Source organism: Sander vitreus, chromosome 16 (genome assembly GCF_031162955.1).
Source record: "Sander vitreus isolate 19-12246 chromosome 16, sanVit1, whole genome shotgun sequence".
NCBI lineage: Eukaryota > Metazoa > Chordata > Actinopteri > Perciformes > Percidae > Sander > Sander vitreus.
This window is the reverse complement of record NC_135870.1, coordinates 13416989-13433828: the sequence shown is the minus strand read 5'-3', so window position 1 is coordinate 13433828 and position 16840 is coordinate 13416989. Positions and strand designations below refer to the sequence as shown.

At 42.3% G+C, this 16840-nt stretch overlaps 1 protein-coding gene across 2 annotated transcripts; it reads right to left on the bottom strand.

Annotated features, from left to right (window-relative positions):
* Positions 1 to 1554: 1554 nt before the first annotated feature.
* On the bottom strand, positions 1555 to 16805 carry LOC144531769 (uncharacterized). Of its 2 annotated transcripts, none has more exons than XM_078272051.1 (16): positions 16390 to 16805; positions 13857 to 14571; positions 13408 to 13489; positions 12874 to 13192; positions 11715 to 12743; positions 8324 to 8404; positions 8088 to 8200; positions 7918 to 7976; positions 7716 to 7805; positions 7579 to 7622; positions 7302 to 7474; positions 6411 to 6481; positions 4986 to 5131; positions 4714 to 4858; positions 2492 to 2638; positions 1555 to 2405 (listed from the first exon to the last, which is right to left on the bottom strand). In XM_078272051.1, the coding sequence occupies exons 2-16, from the start codon at positions 14391 to 14393 to the stop codon at positions 2124 to 2126; spliced, it is 3318 nt and encodes a 1105-aa protein (XP_078128177.1). In that variant the 5' UTR covers positions 14394 to 14571; positions 16390 to 16805; the 3' UTR covers positions 1555 to 2123. The 2 variants fall into 2 exon arrangements, with proteins under 2 accessions (XP_078128177.1, XP_078128178.1); XM_078272052.1 differs by lacking the exon at positions 16390 to 16805 and adding an exon at positions 14989 to 15125.
* Positions 16806 to 16840: the final 35 nt, after the last annotated feature.

Here is a 16840-nt window from a genome sequence, read left to right as displayed (position 1 = left end):
GCTCTTGCCTTTTTAATAACCCACCCAGGCCTGACTGAGTTGCACAAAGCTTGAGAATGGAGTGGCGCAGATGGAACAAAAACAGGCCAATTCCTTGGGAAGGATGCCCTCTGAACCCAGCGGCTAATGCAGCCCCTGCCGCTCCAGCCGGTCATTATTGTTGTTGGAGAGGAGGAGAGAGATGGCACTCCAAAACAAGGCCACCACCACCGCTGAAGTCATGGTCCACAGGCCATGTGAGAAGAGGCTTTTGGTCGAGAGCTCCTGTGTGACGCCAGCACACAACCAGCACCTCCAGCACAGATTGTCTCGAACATTATTAAACATTTAAATATGATCTGAAGAACAAGAGGCACTAATGGCTGCCTCTTGCTGTAACATTTCGTCACAGGCCCGAGAGCATGTAGGTTAGCCTAGTGGCGTCGCCTTTTAGCGTCGCCTCCCGCCCCCTCTCAAGGTGCTATGATGTCCCCGGGCCCCTGTCACTCATGTGGTCCATCAGTCACCCTCATCTGCAGAATCTGACTTTATCTTAATGAGCTGTTGTTATTCCTGAGAATGAATGGAGACTACTTCCATTCATAGGACAAGAAGTTGAGCATTATCACGTTAACTAAGCACCACAGATTATCTGTCAGAGTTTCACCTGATGTCTGTCCAGGAGGGAAAAGTCTTAAATAAATCTGAACAAGGAGCTTTGGCTTTAATGCAACGTCTGCTTGTCCAGCACCTTGATCCAATTCAGACACCCAAACAGTCCCTGTCTGTATTGTCTGTGTTCTTCATCGCGTTTCCTATTGTCACATCACATTCTTGTGTGTGTGTGTGTGTGTGTGTGTGTGTGTGTGTAGAAGGGGGGGTCTTAATTCCAGACATCCTGCTCTTATTGTTGGCCGCCCCAGGTTGACCGCTGCTCAACATGTCAGGCTCTAAGAGACCAAAATGGGGCCCGTGCCACGGAGAGCGATCACACAGACACACAACTAGAACGCATGAACACACTCCCAGGTCTGCTCCATCTTTTGACTTTTCTGTAGTTGAGGTGACATAATGAGAATAATTCAAATTTAGACATGCAGTATTTGAAAAAAGTGAAAGATTAGAAAGAACATTTTTCTCAAAATGTTAAACACTATAACGTTTTGTTATTTAACTGCAACCAAAACACACACACACACACACCTGAAAGGTTATAGATTCTACTAAAAATCTTATGTTCTTTGTTTTACTTTGATGAAAATTAAAGATTATTTTTGGGGATTTTCCGCCTTTAATGGACAGGACAGCTAGGTGAGAAAGGGGAGAGAGAGGGGAAAGACATGCAGGAAATCGTCACAGGTCGGAGTCGAACCCTGGACCTCTGCGTTGAGGCATAAACCTCTAAATATATGTGCGCCCGCTCTACCCACTGAGTAAAAGGTTGTTGTAAAAGGAAACAATGTACTTGTAAGTGTAGCAAATGTTTAAATTAGTAATAAAGTAAATACATTCAAACTGAATTACAGGCCCTCAAACCAAAAGTGTTGACATCCATAAATAGTCACCCATATCAAATGATGAATAAAAGTAACATTTTATTTTTCCCAAAAGAGAAAAAAAACAACTAACATTTTAGAAATAACCCCTTCATTTGAAAACAATATTCAACAATGGCATCAACATATTGTACACAATATTAAAAACAAAAATAAATTCTTAAACAAACGGCACATTCTGTCCCCCTCCTTTCACTCAGAGTTGTGTTGTACTACAGCACCCTCTAGTGGTTTACATTTTTGTAAAGTAAAACTAACATAAAAAAGCAAATTTGTACCATTTGGAGTACCACAACAGACAAAAGTTAACACATAACAAAACTAAATAAATTAGGTCCAGACATTTTGAGTCACTCAACAAATCAGGTTCCCGCATTCTATCCTGAGAGACATTGAGGGTTTGGGATTCCCTGAGGTTTATTTTTGTAAAAGTGCACAAGATAAAAATGCAGAAAGACCGCCTCAGATATGGCTCTGTTGTTTCTCTGCTCCACTGTTCAGTGCTCCCACAAACTAAAAGACTGAAGTCCTGTCAGCTCGCAGCAGAAATTTATAAATCCGCATTTTTAACTGGTCACAAAACACCTTTCAGGCCTCTTTAACCCACCGAGGAATGATGGTCCTGCGATAAGTCCGTCTTTCTGAAATGTTGCGTCTGACTTTGATCACCGTCGAAGGAGCCATCTCCAGGTCCAAAGAAGGGCTGGAGTGGGACTTTTTCAGCCCGCCTTCATCCTCCTCTTCGTTCCCCACGGAGTCTGTACACACTGCTTTATCAAACAGGTTGAGGTCTGCGATGCTCAACCTACCTGTCTTCCTCACGCTCTTCCAGGCCTCCAGCCCCTGGATGTAGATCTTATAGCGACACATCTGCAGGGTTTGAAGAGACACAGGATCACTAATGGCTCCTATAATACTCAGAATACACACAGTTTCACTCACAGTGCTTTCATTACCTCGTGGTGCAGGTACTCCGCTTTGACGCGATGCTCCTCCAGCTCCTTGGCCTTGGCTTTTTTGCCCTCTGGCAGGTTTTGCTGCAGGTAAGACAAGTCTGCCTCGAAGGACTCCAGCATTCCTGCATGAGACTGCAGCTGGCGTTCCTGCAAAGCCAGAAGAGCAGCAAAACAGATAAAAGCTAAATTCTTCTTTACGCAAATACTGCTGAGGAACAAATAGAAAGAATTGGTAGAAAGTATTATCCCCGTCATACTCCAGCTGCAGAGGTGCACAAGCATTCCATTTCGGTACTGTATTAACTTTTATCTAAGTTGCAATAAAACTGCATTTTGAGAGAATTTTTCTTCTTTAAATTTCATAGATTATGTGGGAAGGAATTATCCAAACATTTCAAGTGAGACTATCTAACCTTTGAAAGAAGAAATGATGCATTCTCTCTTTTACAAATGAAAAGTTAAATTCATGAGCAATTACAATTGCTGCTACAGCCTCATTTGGTCTGGTATGACCAGTAGCTTATGGAGGTTATAGCTTAAGTTGCTATAACAGACAATAGTCTTTTATGATTATCAAGTAATTGTTAAATGTAGCCACAGAGGCCACAGTTCAGCTAGACATTGTTCAAAAATACACGTGACATTTGAAGGAAACATGAAACAACAATTAGAAAAATGTAAACAACGGCAAGTTGAAGTTGGATCATGCAACAGGTATTTTGAGACAAAGAATTAGGTACATTCCTAAGACAGGTTCAGTAAGAGTTTTGTACCATGAAGGACAAGCATTTTGAAGCAGTTCATGTCACGAATCCCGGGCCGTGACACTTGTATGTGAGTGATTGTTTTGTTTGTCTTTATCTGTCTGTAGTATGCTTGGTGTGTTCTGTCTATTCTGTGTGTGCGTATCCCTCTATCTCTCCCCTGGCAGTCGGTTTGGGGTCGTGCCTGGCCTGGGTTTTCCACACACCCGCCGCTGATCCAATCACCACAACTGAACCTCATCTGCTCGTCGAAAGCGGACTTAAAAAGGACAGCCAGACATCCAGTCCCCGCCAGATCGTTATGAAGTACTGAGTACGTTTAAACCGTTACCAGTATGGCGTTAGATGCCAGCCTGTTTCTGCCAGCTTATATCTCAATTTCTTGCCAGTGTTTTTTGCCTGTAACTGACTTCTGATCTCTCTCTGTCCAACATGGCATCATGACTTTGCATAAACATACATGCCACTTTCCTAAAGCCAAATGGCATGTTATCTGTACGCATTTTGAGCTATCCACGTCTATGTCTACGCTGTATACAGCGGATATAAACATACATCGCGTGTTATCGCGAGAACGTGCCATGCTATCGCGAGAACGTCACAGGTTGGGTTTAGGGAAAGAACATTGGGAAAGGCTTTAGTAACACTAAAAAACAACGTCACATGCTTAGGAAAACAATAAACGGTTGGGTTTAGGAAAAGAACATTGGGGAAGGCTTTATTATATAATAAAAAAAAACAAAAAAAAAACAACAGTTGATAAATGCCACATGTGGGACGCAATCCCAGTTCTCCTGGGTGAAAATCCTGTGTTTTACCCATCTGCCACCCCAACCAACCTCCATCCTTTCATACTATTCGCTACGGCGATAATTCACATGTAATGTAGGTCAATGGAGGCCAAACGGCGTTGATAAACACGCTAAACAACGATTACGCGCCTTGATAACACGCAAAAATGGCATACGAATTGGCGTGTCATACATACGCCACTTAGTGAGATCAGTCTGCTCTGTCAAAGTAAAGGATTCTCTGATTTTGGTCCTTGAGACCCCGTCACTTACCCACACCCTCTAGATTGTCGTTCGGATCAAGACCCGTACTCAAGTCTGCCAGCCAGCTGCTCTCTGTACCGGAACCCATCTAGACTCGTCCCCCCTCCCTCACCTGCCTACTCAGTCTGTTTGCACTTTTCTAGTCTTATTGCTTGACTCAATCTTCTGGTCCGATCGGCTTATGGGTTTTACTACAGCAAACCTGACAGTTCATATCATTGGTGTCTAAACATATATATATAAATTAAAGTCACAGTAGAGTTGGGATTTCTAGAATATACCAGGAATTAAACCTGTGACATTATCATATGTAACACTAAGCCAAAACATTTTAAAATACTGAAAAACACATTAATACACAATATGACTTGCAATCATGAATAGGAGAAGTATGAGTGTGTACCAGAGTTTGAGCAGACTGTGAGCAGGGGAGGATCGGTCTGAAGAACCTCCTCTGAGAGCCGACGGCGGCGGGGAACGGAGGCGAGGAGTGAAGAGCCGAAACCAGGTTGATGCGGCTGATCCATGAATACATCTCCACTTTGGATCTGAGAGGAAAACAAACAGTGACACTGACTGCTCGACTCTCGACACACACACACACACACACACACACACACACACACACACACACACACACACACACACACACACAAGCACACTTCTGTGACTTACGAGGCCTGAAAGAGGAAAACCCTCCAGTCAGCCGTCTGCAAACGGAAGACGTGTGGCTTCTTGGTGTAGTCGGCTGCCTGCTCGGCCAGAGAGTGGTGCACACTCACCACCTCCTCGTTAGTCGGCTGATCCCTCCTGTAATCATCCTGACACACACACACACACACACACACACACACACAAAGACACTACATTATATATACTGTAGTGTGACGACCCCTGCTGTGTCTGGCTGTCACGCCCGCCGATAGGGGGGGACAAACGGGTCTGTTGTCCCGGGCCCAGGGTGGGGGCAGAACTGGGCCCTCATTAAATTATAGAATAATAATTAAAAAAAATAATTAAAATAGGCCTATTTGTGGAACATAAAAGCTTTTTTTTTGTTTTCTTCCTAATTGTCCTTGTGGTGGTCAAGAACCTCCCCACCCCCAACACAAAAATGGTTTGGCCACTGATTGTCATTTGATTTGAAGTTCAGTACGCTCAAAATGTCCGGTCAGCACAAGTCCGGTGCTCAGAAAAGGAAAGAAAAGAGAAGAAGAGAAGAAGAAAATAAAGGCCTTAGAGATTTTCTAAACAAATATTTTTAAAAAGGTGGTCACGGTGAAGCTGGAACTAGTAAAGTCAACGTAGAGCAAGGTAAGAAACAGCGCAGCCAACGTTTACGAGCCTTGTAAACCTTGCAGGGGCCCGCTGCCCCGTCGGAGAGTCTGAGCAGGATGGATCAGAGACCGATCACACACTTAATTTCAGCGAGATATGTGAGGTGAGGAGAGGAGAGGAGAGGAAGAGCAGAGGAGAGGAAAGGAAGAGCAGAGGAGAGGAAAGAAAGAAACAGAGGAGAGGAACAGGAGAGGAAGAGCAGAGGAGAGGAAGAGCAAGGGAAAAGGAGAGATCTGGGTACGGGGGGGGGGCCCATCTAAGATGAACTCGTCCCGGGCCCAGGCAAGACTGTCAGCTGGCCTGCTGGCTGTTCACCTGTCTCTCTGACTGAGGAGCTGGTCAGAGTAACCTGGAACACCTGAGAGTGCCCAGGCTATTTTAGCCTGGCTGCAGTGTAGCTCTGGTCTCTCTGCCTGTCTCTCTCTGTGGCTGGTTGCTGCTGGTCCGGTTCTCCCTGGTTTCGTCGGTTTCCCTTTTGGTTTGTTTACGTGGTTTAATTTATCTTTATACTTTGTTTGCACTTTTCACTTACGCACACACATCATCACTCATGCACACTTACACCACACCACACCTTAATAATCCTTTTATTTGGTCTAATTCGGTTTGATTTAATAAAGTACATTTTTGTTAAACTTTATCATGGTGTGTCTCCTCTTTGTTGTGGCCTAGAGCTGGGTCATAACAATAGGGAAAGAAATATTTAATGCTATTGAGTGCTGTTGGATAATGCTGAAAAACCAGCAGAGTTGAGTTACTAACCTTCTGTAAGTAAAGGACCATTCCCCTCAGCACTCCGTAGAAAGTCTTCCAGCCTCTCTTCCCCCATGGAGCTGCCACACAGAAACATTCATTAGACAGCATTGATATTGAAGTCCTTCATGATGAAGGCCACTTGTTACAAATGAGAACTTAACATCATCAGAACGCCAAGAAATTATCAAAATGCAAGGTTCACCAACAAATAAAGAGCTGAAGCGGCCTACTGCATTATCAACATGTCCGATAAGTATCTCAACTATAAATTATAAGTTGAAATTGTATACAATCTCTTTATTTCTTAAACTAACAAGAGCACTGACCCATTGCGTAGTTTTTATAAGAGTGAGTGCTGTTGACGCTTACCCAAAAATAACATTTTACAGGAAAATGTGGTGTGCTCAGATTCAGTGCATGTATTTAAAAAAAACTTAATCTATTTAAAACATTAAATGGTGATTATTAACAAAATATGTTAATTTAAATAAAATGTAAAATCCAGCAAAATAAAATATACATTTTAAACATTTAAATTACACATTAAATGTCATTACACCATGTAAAAGGTTAGAGTTTTGCCTCCTAAAGGTTTACTGAAAAAGGCCTGACTATGAAATATTTTAATAATTAATTAATTTAACATAGTCAAACTAAATGTTTGCCTTTAAAATGAAAATTTGGTTTAAATCATGATTGATTACATATCTTTCATTTCAGACACAGCAAAGCCAAACATCAGAAATCCTCAGTTCACACCAATTCCCATCTGACAGAGGATCTCATGTTGTTGTTGATTCTTTTGATGTCAAATTAACAACATTACGGACTTTGCCTTTAAATCCTGACTATCCTCAAAGGCTAAATAAACTAGATGGATGTTTGTGTCTCACTCACTGCGTTTGCCGTCAATGTCAGCATGCAGCTTTCTCTGGAGGAATCCCTGTTTGACCACAGGGGCCGTTTTGTCATGAGGAACGTCCTGGAAGGGGTTGGCTCTTGAACGCAGCGGCGCATCTTCTCCTGCGTCTTCGTCCACCAACACAGAGTTCTTCAACTCCTCCTCGTCACTTTAAAATGCAAGGACAGATTCTTACTGTATGTGTGAGATTATATATGTGAAGAATGAAGAACAGATGATGTTTTATGACGGTATTTATATCAGTGCACTTACACAGCCCACTCCAGCGGCTCACTCTTTATAGAATTGTAAAGACTCTGCAATGTAGATGGAGAGGAAAAAGTTCAATTACTTTCACCAACAAGGATTTGACTTTGGTTTCTGCAAAAATAATCAGCGACAGTAATTACCTTTAAGAGATCCTTGCTGAAGTTTTCTTCTTCATTCATCCCATTGAGGTTGGACACAAATTTAGACGAGGACATGGATTTTCCTACATTCTGTTAAAACACAAAACGTATGACTGACTAAATGCCTCACAGAGATCATCTGGTAACACAGTGCCATGTCAGAACAAAACTTAAGATGTAAATTGTCATAAATGTTTCCTACCTGTCCATGCAAGTCAGTGTTGAGAAGCATCAAAGCACATGTGAGAGCCAACACAGGCTCTGAGGATGGAAAAAAAAAGAGGAAAAATTACACATTCATCCGTCATATGTGAGCGCTCACTGCTGTATCTTTGAGCAGAGAACGAAGAGTAAACCATGACTGAAGCTCACCTGAAGAGGTAAAGCAGTCAGGGTTGCACTGGTGGAAGCGGCAGGCGAAATGCTGCAGCACTCGCTCTCTCTCCTGGGTCTCTCCTATCAGTACCACCACTTTCAAAAAAGATCTGTGAAAGAGAGAGAGAGAAACACCAAGGGGAAAAAAGAGGATTACGAGACATTTTATGAGAGTGTTTTGTGAGAGATGTCACTGCATAAAAAAATCCATGCTCCGCCTTTGTAATTCTCACCTCAGGGCATGATCGAGACTTTCCCCGGTGAAGTCAAAGAGTTTGAGGTATTCCTCCCCGACAGCACGACTGAAGTCATTACTAAACAGACACACAACACATTCTGTATCAGTGTTATGACCACTTTATTTCTTAGAAATTATATAATACGGTTTATATCTATCTATAAATTGCAGGAAAGTCTGTGTGTGTGTGTGTGTGTTTGTTTTACTATATTCGTGGGGTCCAAAAACCGGGGAATACAGTATACTTGTGGGGTCTGCACAGCCTTGTGGGGACCCCACAAGGTTAAAGGGCTGTTTGAGGGTTAAGACTTGGTTTTAGGATTAGGATTAGAATTAGGTTATGGTTAGGGTGAGGGTAAGGGTTAAAGTTAGGCATTTAGTTGTGATGGTTAAGGTTAGGGTAAGGGGCTATGGAATGCATTAGGTCAATGATGGGTCCCCACAAAGATAGTGAAACAAACGTGTGTGTGTGTGTTATGCGCATATCTCTTGAACTGTTTCGGATTTCAAACTTGACAGGTGTCTTGCTACGGGCAGTTTGACGTTGTTTGGTTTAGAAATGCAAAAGATATCGTTAAATATATAGGTAAAAGAAACACATTGGCTCACACCTCTGCTGAAGTGTTAAATTAGCTAATGATCATATGACTCTCTCTCTCTCTCTCTCTATATATATATATATATATACATACACATATATATATATATATATATATACACACATATATATATATATACACACATATATATATATATATATACACACATATATATATATATATATATACACACATATATATATATATATATATATACACACATATATATATATATATATACACACACATATATATATATATATATATATATATATATATACACACACACACAAACGGTCTGGTTCTGGTGGTTGATTAACGCAGATATGTGCTGATTAGCTCTCATAATGGGCCAGGTGGGTAGCGCACTGCCATGAGTCCTAAATTCTTCTTAAGGCATTTAAGGTTGTTCCACATTAAATACTTGACTTGGCTGAGCATTGCTTATTGCTATTACTGCTCAGTCTTTTCATTGGTGTCACTCTCAGTATCTGGTGGTGCAGTTTTAGATATCGGAGCCGTTAGTGGTCTGAATACTCCACATTGTCATTGTGATATTTTGTGATAACATTCTGAATCTGCCCCGTTCTCTGTCAGGTAAATACAGTAGTACACCGTCTTCCTCTGATGTAGATGTATTTTGTATATGAAGTGGTTTGGGGTCCTTCTGTAAGTAATTTTGGGGTACAATTTGGTTTTGAAGAATTCTACAAGCAGCAATACCACAGGCCAAGCAATCGCCCGTTTCAAACAGGCACATTTTCAACGGGCTCTGTACTAGTCTATCTATAAATTGCAGGAACGTCTGTCTGTCTGTGTGTGTGTGTTATGCGCATATCTCTCGAACCGTTAGTCCGATGGATTTCAAACTTGACAGGTGTCTTGCTACGGGCACGAGTAAGTGCAGTGCCAAGTTTGACATTGTTTGCATTAGAAATCCAACAAAAAAGAGATAGACAGAAACAAACGACAATTCCCGAATTTAAGGACGTTTCAGATTCCCACACATGCAAAGCACAACCAGCTACAGACAACAAGTGGCACACAGAGCGTGATGCCACTTATAGGCAGGCTATCTATCTAATAAAGCGAGACGTATCTGTATATATGTGTGTCCGTGTTTGGGGGCGTGTTTGGTGGGAAGGTAACCTTTACATCACACGCAGACGCTTTACAACAGCGTGGGTACTCTTTTCTATTGTATTAAATTGCGGAGAGCTGGCAGAACATAACGTAATCTCGGAGATTATTCCTTCACAGCGCTGTACAATGCGAGAAAATCTCAGAGCTGAACCGGGCAGACACAGCAGTTTTCATCAGACTCACCCTGGGTTGGGTTAATTAAGTCTGCTAACTTACAACACTAATAACATTACCGTCGCCAAAATACCCCGCGAATCAAATCCATACTTCACCGTTACCCGTCAAGCCACTAAAAACTGTATGGAAATGAACACCTCTGCTGAAGTGTTAAATTAGTTAATGATCATACGACACAAGACGTCTCTCCCTCTCTCTGTCGCGTGCGCGCGCGCACACACACACACACACACACACACACACACACACACACACACACACACACGGTCCGGTTCTGGTGGTTGATTAACGCAGATATGTGCTGATTAACTCTCATAGCGGGCCGGTTGGGTAGCACACTGCGCCCTGAATCCATGACGCTAATGTCTGATTACTCCACATTGTCATTGTGATATTTTGTGATTGCATTCTGAATCTTCCCGGTTCTCTGTCAGGTAAATACAGTAGTACAATGTCTTCCTCTGATGTAGAAGTAGCCTACACTGTAAGTCAGTAGTAGGCTATACAGTGGAGTTGCATATTAAGTGGTTTGGGGTCCTTCTGTAAGTAATTTTGGGGTACAATTTGGTTTTGAATAATTCCACAGGCCAAGCAATCACCCGTTACAAACAGGCACATTTTCAACGGGATGCACTAGTTAATCTAAAAACGTTTTTTACTGGGACAGAATAGAAAACAAATAAAGTGTCTTTAACTCAATATCTTGACAATATTTCAGGGATGATTATGGGCGGCATTTAATATAAAAAAAAAGGGAGCAAAGGAAAATTATGTGGTCTGGATAAAACAGTAAAAAAGAAAAGATGGCTTTTTGAATATGATGGCCGTGCATACAGAGGAACTTAGTGGTCATTTCACTCAACTCAAACTGTCAAAAAGGTCCAGAAGACATTCAGAATTTACTGTAATGTCACCAGGACAGGATGAATTTTTAGCTAAATCTCAATGTTATTATAACCATAACCCAATGACATGTGCAACCAGAGACGCGGTGAAACACTGCTTTTCTACCTGGTGTTAGGTTTCTCTTTAAAGGGGTAATCCAGCAATTTTTTGTCAGGCAGCAGAGGTTAAGATACCCTGATTTTTTTGTTCCTAGTATGAATCAAACTCCAAACAAAATGCATCCTACACTTCCCATAATGCAACTCAATAGCATCTTTCGTTAGACTCTCCGGATCTGGTTAATACCAAAGTCTATTAGCCTCTACGCCCCCGAGTTTGTAACACATACTTACTGTTATTAATTGGAAGCTGAGATGCCCCCTGATGACATCACCAGGGTTATTTTCTCTGACTTTTAAAAGCTCCTCGAAAGCCACAGAAGACATAATACAACTGTTTTAATAGGCTGAGGAGCCCCGACAGCAGCAGAAACGATTCTGCAGCTGCAGCTCCACTGGCAAGTTGTGGGTTTAGAGTTTAAAAGAAAGTAAGATAAAATATGAGTATGTGAAATGGGCTTACTCTTTGTCTAAGTGCTTCACCACGTCCACACGTTGGATCCCATCCAACTTAAACAGCCGTTCAGCGAGGCGGCAGGCCATCTTTCTGTTCACCTCTTCTCCATTAATAGGAGGCACTGCAGTCTCAGGGGGTTTGGTTTGCTCTCCATTTGCAACAACTGTTTGCCTGGATCTATCCTCAGCACCTCCTACTTCTTCACCCTGATGTGACGCCTCAGCTTGTTTGTCCACCTGATTGAACTCGGCCTCTGCTGTCTGCTGAGTGACCTCGGTCTCGGGAGACAGATGCTCTGTTATTTCTGACTCGTCTGTCTCTGGTTGCACAAGCTGCTCAGAGAGCGTTGGCTGAGACAAGTTGGACGTTTGCGGTGTCTGCTCATTTCGCTCGGATGGCTCCGTCTGTTCTTGCTGCCCTGCCACTCCGGGGTCTTCAGCTTCAACACAAACTGTCTGCTCCGACTGAGAGGAGTCCTCTGGCAGGTCTGCATTTTCAGGTTGGGTTGACTCTTCTGTCAGTTCCATCTCTGGTGACTGTTCCAGATGTTGCGACAGTCCTGACTGCTCAGAGTCTTGTGTCACCTCTGCTTGGATCTGCTCTGGCTCTTCGGCCATCACAAGCTGCTCGGACTCGGCGTGCTCAGGCTGTACGTCTACGTCCTCTACGTCCTGTGAAGTCGTTTGGTCACTATCTCGTCGCTCAAAACAACTTGTTTTTTCAGTCAGCTCTACTATCTCTGGTAAGTTTTCTATTCTCTCTGCATTATCTGCCGCCTGTATCGACGGTTCTTTGCTGTTGTCCACAGCCTCTGACTGTTCAGGGTCCACGTTCTGATCTACATCTTCACACATTTCTGGCTCTTCAGTCTGAAATGTGGGATCTTCATGTAACCGTTCTACTAGCTCTACATCGTCTCCAGTCCCTGAGTGCCGCCTTTCCTCCAAAAGCTCTGACTGCTGCAGATGAATTAGCTTATCTGGGTTTATGGTTGGTCCAGTATCGTCAGCTTGTACTGGCTCTGCAAGAAGCTCCCTACAAAGTGCAGATGAAATATGCATTGTAGTTATAATACCACATAATACTGTACTTAACATAATGAAAGCATTTACTGTTCATACACACTTCCTGTTCCCCTTTCATAAGTTAAGTCTATGATACTCACACATCACTCAGACGACTGACAGCTTTTGCCTCTTCACTCTCTTCAGCGCAGGACACTTTTATCTGCTCCTCTTCTCCCTCGCCCTCCTCTTCTTTCTCAACACCATTTGCAGAAGTTTGCTCTTCCTCTGATTCTCCCTGTCCAGTCAGCAGAATGCTAGGCTCCTCCTGTTCCTCTTCTAGTTTTAGATCTACAAAACTGTCCGCTTCATCTTCTGAGACTTCATTCTCTTTAAGAATATCGATTAAGTCTGCAGTTTCTGGATCTGAGGTTCCTAAGAGTCCCTCCTCTTCTTCTGAGTCCGTCCTCGGTGCGATTTCTGTTAAGATTTTTGAAGAAGATGGTGAACATCACAGTTTTGCAGCTAAACCAGAATATATTTCTAGTAAAAATTAGCAGGCCACAAGCATAACACAAACTCCAGAAACAAAGAATCATGAATTATTTAACTGAAACACAAATGAAAAAAACATTCCCGTTTAAAAACTAGAAGATAGAAAAAGACTAGAAAGTGTCTCTCTGAGAAATACGTACCGTTATTACAGTCTAACAGCTCATGTGTTGGATCTTCCCTTTCCTGTGTCGGCGGCTCTTGCACATCTGCAGCATCACATGGCTGGAAATTGCAACACAGACCATTGATCATGAAAATGATTTGTGCTAGAGCTTGCGATTGCCAGCTGTTTCGTGAGTAAGAAGCTGCACTCTGAGCCTCATCCGGCCAACATTACATCCACTCTATTACTCCCACCACTGCCCAAGCTACTACAGTGACCCAAATACTCGTCTCAACAGAGCTAGAGACTGAGGTGGTGAGGCCAGAGTCAAGTCAGCGCTTAGAGAAAGAACGGTTACTGACACAGGAAACTATCTAGAGGCGTATATACACACAGAAAATGCACAGAAATAGACAAAATTCTAAATAATGGCAGCATGACGACATCACACGTTGCCTTGTATCTCCACGCACACACAGTACGTACCTCTGAGCTGGTTCCTGTCCACTCTAAATTGGAGTTCAGAAGCCATGAATCAAACCCATCTTCTTCCCCTTTGCCCTCCCTCTTGTAAAGCTCAGCATTAATGTCTCGAGATTGGTGAAGTGACGGGGAAGTGGTGTCTAGACTCGTCACAGCGCCAGACTCCACCTCACTGGCTGAGCTGCTGTCAGTCATGAGTGAAAGTGTCTCTGCAGAGGGATCGGGCATGTCCCACTGCACTGTGGCAAAGGAAAGCTGAGGACTTGTACAGGTCATGGGGCACACCGGCCATAGTATCTGCTCCCATTGTTCTGCCTCCTCAGGAGTCTTTCGTCCTGCCTTTGGGGAGGGATTGAGTTGATCTGTCCCGTGTTCCTGGTTTATCTGTAGCTCTGTGTCGCCCAGTTCAATGCCCTCCTGCTCTCCATTGATGTACTGGTGGTCGATAGAGGTCCATGAGTCTTGTTGAGGCTGCTGAAGGACTGAATCTATAACATCTGGCAAAGAGGTGCACAAGTTTTCCTCCTCCATTAGCAGCATGAATCTCTGTCAGTTCCGTTGTTGGGGCGTTTGTGGGTTTTGGTAAAAGATGATGTAGTGGTAAATGTCTCGCTACAAAATGTCCTCCTGTGCCGTATGAATGATGATCATTCTGTATGATCCCATGAATGTGAAATCCTGCAGCATGTTACAACCTCCACTGGGGCCATTCACAGATCTGTGACAAGAGAAAAAAAATATTAACATTTCAAAGGTATTTTACCACAACCCTATTTGAAGCAGCATGAAAAAGTCTTCCCTTGAATTTTGGGAGCCGTAACATTGTGTAACAACAAAATTGTTCTGCTAAATGGATTCTTCATTAAATAAATAAAAACATTTTGGGTAGCCTACAGGAGAAACATCTGATTTGCTGAGCGACAAAAAAGCCATTCATAAGACTCTACTATATTTGGTTGTAGAGTTAGTGGGTTGTCTTAAAGCTCTTTATTTGTTTCTATTCATCTGTGAGAAAGAGTACATTTAAAACTACTGAGAACAGCATTTTAAATCACACACAATGCTCTGAGCAAAAACAAAACTGAAGTAAAATAATTTCCGGCCCTGATAGCACAAAAATACTCCACACACTCACCAAATGTATGTCAAATCCAATCTGGAGAAGGTTTTTTTAGCATGCAATGCTCATTTGTCAATTGATTTTAACTTCAGGAGTTTTTAACTGCAGGAGTGCAGTGCAATAGACTTTAGTGAAATGTCACACTTGTACTTCCTGACCACAGACAGAAAATCAGCCGAGCAAGTGAGCAACATAGATAGAGAGTAAAAGAGACAGAGGTGTATGGTGTGGATCAGGAAAGAGGCAGAGGGTGGGGTTGAGGGGCTGTTTCTGGTGAGCAGTTTAACTGCCACGCTGCACAGTGACTCTGGGCAAAGGATAAAACCGTGAAAGGGTCCAAATTTGAACTGCATGCAACAGAGATAGAACTTTAACAACAAATTATCATCTGTGTTTGTACAGTTAACAGTTAAAATGTCAAACCTCATATCTTGTTCTCTTCTTCCTACTTTAATCTTTGATTTGATCTCACCTTCATCTACGTATCTTCCCCTCTCTGTCATGCTTTTTATTTCTATACTTCTCTGTCTATCTTAATTATTCTATTCACGTCATGCAACCAACATCCGGGACAGACCTTGACCACATTTCCTGTGTGGGTGCTCACTTCTCAGTTCCTGTCAGGGTGCGACAAGTGCTACAGTACATGTACAAGAGTTAAGAAAGATTAACAAAGAGAATGCACCTCCTGTTAAACAAAAACAGTTTGAAACTAAAATGTGGAGATACTAAAACATACATTTAAAATGTTAAAGCAGCTGTATCGTCTCCCTTAAGGTTTATAAGTGAGAATCTGAAAGTTTGATAAACTAAAATTAGAAATAATTTGGACCATTCTGATATTGTACAGTAATGATTACGATCTCTTGCTGCTCTTTGAGAAAATATTGTGTTTCAAATGATAACATAGTTGGTCCTCTGTGTGTGATGTTATCTGTGGCAGCACTGTTGATGATGAAACACTCAGATGACTGCGGAGATAGAAACTCTTTTTCACCTCCAAACAAAAATAAAGGATACTTTCAGCCAAATGTTACTCAAACAACCTACAGTAAGTGGAGAATACCAGGAGAAGTTGCTTACAATGCACGGGAGGTTTATACAGCCACACCACACGCTTGAGAGGATGATAAACAAAATATTAAAGAAGTAAAAAAAATACCAGACAGAAGCAAATAAAAAAGAGGAACACAGTCACACTGGGTAAAGCGAGAGTTGTGAAATGACTTATAAATGTGTATAATAATAGAATTTGTCTAAAGAGGATAAACACAAACACTCCCTGTGTCATGCATTACCACCAGTGAACATGGTACAGACCTGAATTTGAACACTATGCAACCTCAAAGATTTTTAAAAAATGTATTAAAAAAATCCTATTAGTAGAAATCTTTTCAACTGTGAAGCATGACTTACCCCCTTGAGGCTTTTTAAAGCAACATCATATGATCAACAGGCTTGTGAGGTTTTAAAGTCTTGTGAGAGGGAAGACACGCCGCTGTGTTATACCGGGTTTATACTACTGTCAAAGTGCTGCACCTTCACAGACACATTCACCCACACACACATGCACACAAGCATACAAATAACCCTCAGTTGATTACGTCTGAACCTGCTGCGCACAACAAAAGAGCCTCACATCCGCTCTCTTTAAGCCGAGCAGCCTTATAGTTTGTGGTGTCGCATAACGATGCATGCAAGTCCTAGTCTGGACCAGGTCCTCCTTCTTCTTTTTCTTCATGCTGCCTGTCCATTTGGGATAGATCAAGAACCAACTTCAGTCTCCCTCTGTCCCGTTCCTCTCCCAGCAGGTATGGCTGTGGAAGAAATGGGAGAAATGTATTCAAGGAGGAAGAAATAAAGGGGA